The sequence below is a fragment of the Hydractinia symbiolongicarpus genome, chromosome 10 (assembly GCF_029227915.1).
Source record: "Hydractinia symbiolongicarpus strain clone_291-10 chromosome 10, HSymV2.1, whole genome shotgun sequence".
Classification (NCBI taxonomy): domain Eukaryota; kingdom Metazoa; phylum Cnidaria; class Hydrozoa; order Anthoathecata; family Hydractiniidae; genus Hydractinia; species Hydractinia symbiolongicarpus.
In genome coordinates this window covers 23677380-23684548 of record NC_079884.1, presented here as the reverse complement: position 1 = coordinate 23684548, position 7169 = coordinate 23677380, and the positions used below count along the sequence as shown (strand labels likewise).

At 34.1% G+C, this 7169-nt stretch overlaps 1 protein-coding gene across 2 annotated transcripts; it reads right to left on the bottom strand.

The window, feature by feature from the left end:
* Positions 1 to 833: 833 nt before the first annotated feature.
* On the bottom strand, positions 834 to 5159 carry LOC130662787 (calumenin-B-like). Of its 2 annotated transcripts, none has more exons than XM_057461720.1 (7): positions 4933 to 5159; positions 3988 to 4187; positions 2216 to 2388; positions 1922 to 1982; positions 1753 to 1853; positions 1063 to 1152; positions 834 to 985 (listed from the first exon to the last, which is right to left on the bottom strand). In XM_057461720.1, the coding sequence occupies exons 1-7, from the start codon at positions 5082 to 5084 to the stop codon at positions 887 to 889; spliced, it is 876 nt and encodes a 291-aa protein (XP_057317703.1). In that variant the 5' UTR covers positions 5085 to 5159; the 3' UTR covers positions 834 to 886. The 2 variants fall into 2 exon arrangements, with proteins under 2 accessions (XP_057317703.1, XP_057317704.1); XM_057461721.1 differs by having other exon boundaries at positions 1753 to 1841; positions 4933 to 5158.
* Between the last annotated feature and the right edge of the window lie 2010 nt (positions 5160 to 7169).

The window sequence follows — 7169 nt, the reverse complement described above, 5'->3', positions numbered from 1 at the left end:
TACGTAGTCGTCTGGCGGCACAATGCTCACTGGAATCAGAAATGCACACTAAACATAAAATGTCCCCGCTTCAAACAAACTAGTTGGTCGAAATCATGAAATTACGTTATACTCTGCCGCGCTTTTGTGTTCATAAAAATTCTACAATGATATTGACAAAAAGCAGCGCGTGCATAAGCGTTCCTAAATATTTCTATTATTTTTAAGCACTTCGATGCGTGCCCCTTGAAACCACGTGCTGAAAAATGAAAGCGGACTTTCCGCATTTATGAACGTTAACGTTATGAAGATTCATTCGCTTCAAAACTCAGTCGACAAATCAAATGCTTTTTGTCAATTTTCGTAAATATTTTTATCAACCCGTGTCCCTTTACGTGGCTGTAAATACCAGGCTGCTGGTCTTGCATTTACGACACCGTTTTCAGTACCCTATCGATGCTAGTTTGTGTAATAAAATCTTAATATTGTAGCAAGAGAGCATTTGAGTTACAGACCGTATTTAGCGAAAACAAAGGTTGGGAATCGACGACTACAGGCAACCCGATTTTGAAACGCGTTTTGAAACTGTTTTTAAAACCAATAGTCGTTTAAACCAGCAGTGTTCTAGTATATACCTTAAGTAGATAAATTTTTGCGAGTATTTAATTTAGGATATTTGGCGGGGATTTAATTTGGCGAAATTTGCCAAATTTAATCTTCGCCAAAATTTATCCACTTAAGGTAGATACGTTTTAAAACATTTTATAACAACTTGGTCAAATTTAACCAATAGCTTAATCGTCGCTAAAGCTTTTGATGATCACACGGGCATACAAAAAACAACATCACTGGTATAGAAACGCGGGACGATGAATAATTTTTAAATGGTTTCAACTAAAATAATCCTTTAAAATTCATCATGAAGGATTTGACCAGATTGAGTAGCTTTGCTGCCAACAAATACGAAATGATGCAAAACTATTTCCTTTGAAGATAACCGGCCATCCTAAAAAAGTTAATTCCATAATGAAAAACGATTGGAAAGACAATACAGGCTTTATATTACTAATACGCCAGACATACGTTATCGTCGTCTGCCATTTGTATTAAGTGCTTAGCTTCTAATTTTGCTCTGTCGAATAATTCTGGTGTTTTCCATAGTTCGACTTCTTTCTATAAATGAATTAATGGAGAAATGGAGGTGAAAGATTACCAAATGCTCTTATAAGAAGTAGCAAGAAAAGTCCTTTAGGAGTGGGGAGGAGTGGGAAGGATGAAATTGTGTCAACCCAAGAGCGAAAAAACTTTATAAAATTGACCGTCTTGATAGTTCATTTAATTTACACTGAGTTTAGTTTTGATTACTTAATGCTGAAGAGTAGTTTAATGTCTGCGTTACAAATTAAGTAGTCTATGTGTCTTCGATACATTAGTCACTTTTGGTTTAGATATTCGGTTTAGCCTGTTATTTCACTACAGTCTTTGATTAGCTGCCGAAATCAAGCTGGACTAGCTATAACGTAAACTTATCGTTAATTTAACCAATCGTTAGTGTAACTTGGCCTAATTATCTATTCATACATAGACATTTAAATACTCTTTAACTTTAAGTGATCGTAACTAACCTCAGTGTAATTTCGGCTAATAACTAACACCTCAATGGTTTGCTTCCCAGCCTTTGTCAACCCTCTCTCTCTCTCTCTTTAGTAAGTAAAGACAAGATCTAAAGCCAAATAGAATTTTCTACAAAATTATTTCGAAAAAGGTTTTTACCACATTCAGTTTACCATCTTTATCCAGATCATATTCTTCATGAAATTTCTTTTCATCCCATCTTTTCATATCCGGCATGTGAAGAGAGCCTATAGAATAGCCTAATGAATACGATGCTAAAGTTTTAAAATATTGCTTGTAGACTTTATATATTAGGTGTAAACTATACCTTTATATTCTTCTAAAGAGACATAACCATCATTATCTATATCAGCTGCTTCTAGTTCTTCCTAAAAGAACAGTTCAGCTTACAATAAATACTTTTTGGTGTAATTTAACATAAGAAGCTGTTGGATTAAAGGGGATTGATTTTCTTTATAAATTTTAGCAGGGACAGGTATACCCTTTTCTTTACGTTAGAATGAAATATTAAAAGAGTTATTCGTTGGGACGGACCAAGTATTGAATAAATATGATGAAATGTACGACCAAATAAATGAAGTGACCGAAATGAAAACATTACCTGAGCAACTAAAGACATCATTTTGGAGAATTCTTTTGGTTTCATGAACATGTGAAATTCGTTCTCATTTAAAGTATTATCTGCGTTCAGGTCTGCATACTTCCAACGTCTGGTATCACGTACGATGTAGGGCGCAAATTGTTCTTTCATACTCGATGTCATTGCATCAGAAGCTAAAATTTAATATATTAAGGATACATGAACACCCATGTTGAGAATACTGTCTAAACTGTGAAGTAAAAGTATATAAAGTATACTTTCTTAAAGCCAGATAAATTTCAAAAAATGGTTTTAAAATGATAAACTGAGTAGAAGTAAACAGTAATCGAACAACTTTCTATACTTTAATGGGATAAATTTTCGCGGGGATTAAATTTCGCGGTTGAGGGATGTTCAACTTTTTCGCAGGGATTTAATTTCGCGGATATGACGTCATAGTAGCAATTTTTTGAAGAAGGTAAAATAAGTTGTCAAAAGGGTTCGGGGCGGAATGGCACTGTCTCATCGAACTTCGTTAATCGGTCATTTCTACACCGACCGAGACAAAGTGTAATTTTGCATTTTAGTTCAAAGCTCTATCAACACAACTATAACCTCAGGTAGAATAAACACGATTGATAAAAAAATAAAAAAAATTTTAATTGAAGAAAGCTGATTCCTTATCTGTAACATGCACTGCTGCTATTTCACTTCGCAGGGTGTCAGGAACTTTCGATTGTTTGTACGTAAGGCCGGAAGGAGGACTCAAATTTAGTTGATCATCTGCATTAGAAGCTCGCAGTAAAAGATCGATATTCTTAAAAGGGTCAACTGATTCGAGACCTTTTTTAATCCCAGTTTTCCCTTATCTTTTTTATTTTCAGTACTCGGTTGAAAAATTAGGCTTGTAAAAAAGGAAGCCTCACACTTTGAAAACAAAGAAAAACAAAAAATTAAAATTTCGCTGATCGAGCAATTTTTCAAAATTTTCGCAGGACAAATTTTTGCGGATGGCCTGTTCCCAAATTTTTGAAGGGACATATTTTCGCGGAGTACCCAATCCGCGAAATGTGCGAGATTTAATCCCCGCAAAAATTTATCAGAAAAAAGGTTTTTGCATATTTCTACTGCAGAGCTTCCTAACATTAATGATAAATACAAAAACTTTGGATACAAGTTAAAAAACACCATTTTACACCAAGGGAATAAATTTTCGCTTTCTCAGAGAAATTAAACTTTCGAGTAAAGTAAATTTAGAAATTTCCCAATATAATCAGGTGTAAATGACAGTAAAGAGAGAGAAAGGGGGTACCTTAGCCATTGATATACCTAGCAAGAATCTAATTTTTTGGCATACTACAGAAACTTAAACTTTTCGCGATAATTTAATTTCGCGAATTTGGAAGATTAAAATTTGAATACGCAACTTAAAAAAAATCAAATATTTCTGGGAATTTAGTTTCGCAAATTCGACGTTAAATCGCAAAACTCGCGTAAGTTTCTTTTAGCGAAAATGTCTTCCCTAAAGTTATTTAATAATTTCATATCGCTTTTCGCATATTGATGCGTCAAAATATGTCATCAGGTTTAAGATGCGTTAGTGGCAGAATGCATTAAAAGGAAAAGAAGCAAGATCACTGTTGCTTACTAGTCGTGACCGATGTCTTATGTTAAAGAATTAACTCACTTACGTTGGTGATACCCTGTTCGCTTTATATTTAAAAGGGAATTATTCATAAACAAAGCATTAACAACTCTATAGACTTTAAGACTTTTGTCAAGGAAATATTTACCATTATCCCGAATTCCAAAATGTCGCCAGAGATATTCAGACCATGTAACTTCATTGTCAAAGTTGACATCTGCCTCGCGAAATACCGCATCAACATCATCAGTATCCAATAATGATTCGTATTTATCTCGTACCCAGATCTCTAACTCCTTCGCGGTTATAAAACCATCTTTATTTAAATCAATGTGCGGGACAAGCAACCTGCAAAGACAATGAGATAATGATACCGCTTAAAGTTTTCAACAATTTATTTTGTTTGTTTTGAGCCTGCTCTATCCTGGCTGTTTTTCATTTTTTTACAAAAAACGTATTTTTACAAAAACATAGAAATGAAATAAAATAAAAAATAGGGGAATGGATGCCTTTAAATTTACAAAAGCTTATGTATAACAGAATATGTCTTAGAAATTAATACTAAAAAAGCAATTGTCGCAGTTTTATAAAGCCGGATCTCCGCAAGGCAAAAAAAAGTGTCGAGGCGGACTACTTTTTTCGCCGCTATTTTTTCAGCCTCGTGGAGATGGTTACAACGACCTTGCAATTGTTTTGGTTGGTTTGCAGCTAAATTCATATTATTATTAAGAATCATACCAACAAAGGAAGGAGCGTATGATGTTTTTCTTAAATGCTTAAAATCAAGAAGTTTGTTTACACTTACGCTAATTTTTAAAGTAGACGCGAAAAGTAGAAAAAGATCCTACTATTCGTACCTCTACATTTTTTGCCTCTACTTTGAAAATATTAAACAATATCTACCAGTGCGCCTGTCCCGCTGCGAGAAAGTAGTCCGCCTCAACATTTTTGGCCTCGTGGAGATCCGGCTTAAGACACCAATTCGAAACTACACATAAAAAATCCACAAGAATTCGCCTCCACAATTTTAGTCTTTTGCTCACAGACAAACAACACATTTTCACAGTATAACTGAATTGATTACTGTACAAACCTCAGCCTTCGCTTGGCCTCTTCTAAGGATAACTCGTCAAATTCATTCTTTCTGGTTCCCAGAAATGCTTTATGATCTTGCTCAATATGAGACTCGTGCTGACATAAGCACAGCTTGATTGATAAAAATAATATCAGGTAGAAACGTACCATTTTAAAATTACTTAAAATATTATATTTACAAAAAATTTTATCAAAAATTATTGTTTCGTCTTTTGCTTGCTAAACTTTTGTAAATATTTTTATTTAATAAAAATAATCCTTTCTGATGACCCCCGTTTGTTGTGTGTTTTAAGTTATTAAAATATAATATGTTTACTGTTTCATATTTACTATTTTCAGGAGGTCAAAAAAAGTAAAATTTGTTCAGGCTGTTCACTTACAACAAGCTGTGTAAATTGTACCCTCCCCCAGCATGCTAATTACTGGGCAGGAAATTTGCCAATGCAATTATTCAAAATAAATGTTTTTAATAAAGTGCCTCCATGCTAGAGTGCGACGCATCCATAAGTTTTAAGTCAAGATTCCGAAGTATATAAAATTTTAATCGTACCTCAACAAATATATTCAAAACCGCTGATGTGTGTTATCTTGGCCTCCAAGGTGTTATCTTCCTCCAAAGTGTTATATAGATTCACAGACCAGACTCACATTACAGTTGCCTTGATACATATCGTGGGCAAAAGAACAATGATAATAAAAAATATAGCTGTAAATTATTTCCGTTCTTAGGGAGTTTTTTTACAGTATAAAAGATTTTTAGAATACTTACGTCGACAAAAGCCAGAACAATGATACTAGCATCCAAATTTCTTACTTTGATCAATACCGCAATTCTTCAAATAAACGCCCGGGGCGTTTATAAAAATTTTGGACATTCTTGGTGGGCGTCTATTCAAGGGGGCGTTTATTAAATTTATGCTATAAAGGTTATGCTATCATTTCATCAATCAAGATTCAGGGAATAAAATAAAAGCAAAACAACTGAAAATGACTGAAAAGGAGGGCGTCTATTCGACGGAGGGTTTATTGGAAGCATTACGGTAATAAACGGATATCGATATATATATATAGTTATGATTTTGTACTGTGTAATACGAAGCCAAGCTTGCGGTCTGTACTTTTGACCTAGGGATTTTTATTTTACAGTACAATATCAAACACGGTGGCCCGATTATAAGGATTTCATAGAAATATAAGGGGTGCTATTGAGTCAATATCCAAAGCTCTAAGAGGTATGGGACCTAAAAATTAGCATGCAGGTGCCTAATAGACAAATATAAAACCTAGCGAAAAAGAGTTATTACTAACATTTATAATCTTGGACAAAATGTCATAAAGTATAGAAAGAAAAATTCCAAAAATTGTTCCACAAGTGGTTACAAACGTATTTTCCATATAAAACAAACAGTTTTAATATGGCTGTCTCTTTACGTAGACTTAATGATTAATTTGCTCCGGTGTCAAATCTTATTTAACGGTAGCATTACCCTTCTTAATTCCAAGGCTTTTTACGCGAGTTTTTCGCGCAACTAGAGGATTTAACACACCAGTTTACAGTCTCTGCAATCTATATACAGTTTTTTTTTAGCTAAAATGATGATTTGCAGCTAAATGTTATCCTTTTATGGCCTGAAACAACTATACCGTAAATGATCGATTAAGACCCTGGGGACTTATTTGTCAAAATGGGTTTTGGGGGAGGGGGCTTATTCGGGAGGAGGGGGTGTTAAATGGGATCTTTCTGGGCTATTTTGTTTCATAAATTTAAAACGCCAACCATTCGTTGCTTCAAGTTTTTCGTCATACCCATCTGGATCTGTACGTTTCAAATCTTCATAGACAATAATTGCTTTCTTCCTTATAAGTTTTTTTGACATACTAAGCATCTTCGTACGACGTTAAACAATCCATTCTAGTACTTTTTCCTCCATTTCATCGCTCAAAGGTTTTTTTCTAGTCCCTTGTAAACGTTTTCTTTTCTTGTTACTAACTGACTTTAAAAGCTCTTGTAAGTCATCCTTTTTTTTTCCAATCACGAATAAAATGGTGGTCAACTTTATATTTCACCGCAGCAGCTCCAATTGATTTTTTTCCGCAAATTCAACAACTTCAAGTTTAAACTTAATCGTATAAGAACTTATTTTCTCTCCTTTGTGAGAAGTTGTTTCCGGCTCTCCTAGCTCCATTTTCAGAAAAAAAAGAATTAAACAAAATTCTATTCAAAAACAAAACATT

Excerpts from the sequence above, each read along its gene's own strand:
- LOC130662787 (XM_057461720.1), bottom strand. The coding sequence starts at position 5,084 with ATGGTACGTTTCTACCTGATATTATTTTTATCAATCAAGCTGTGCTTA. Across the intron at positions 2,389-3,987 it reads TTTTGGAATTCGGGATAATG|CTTCTGATGCAATGACATCG; the intron begins GTAAATATTTCC and ends ATTAAATTTTAG. Across the intron at positions 1,153-1,752 it reads AAGATGGTAAACTGAATGTG|AAAGAAGTCGAACTATGGAA; the intron begins GTAAAAACCTTT and ends ATTCATTTATAG.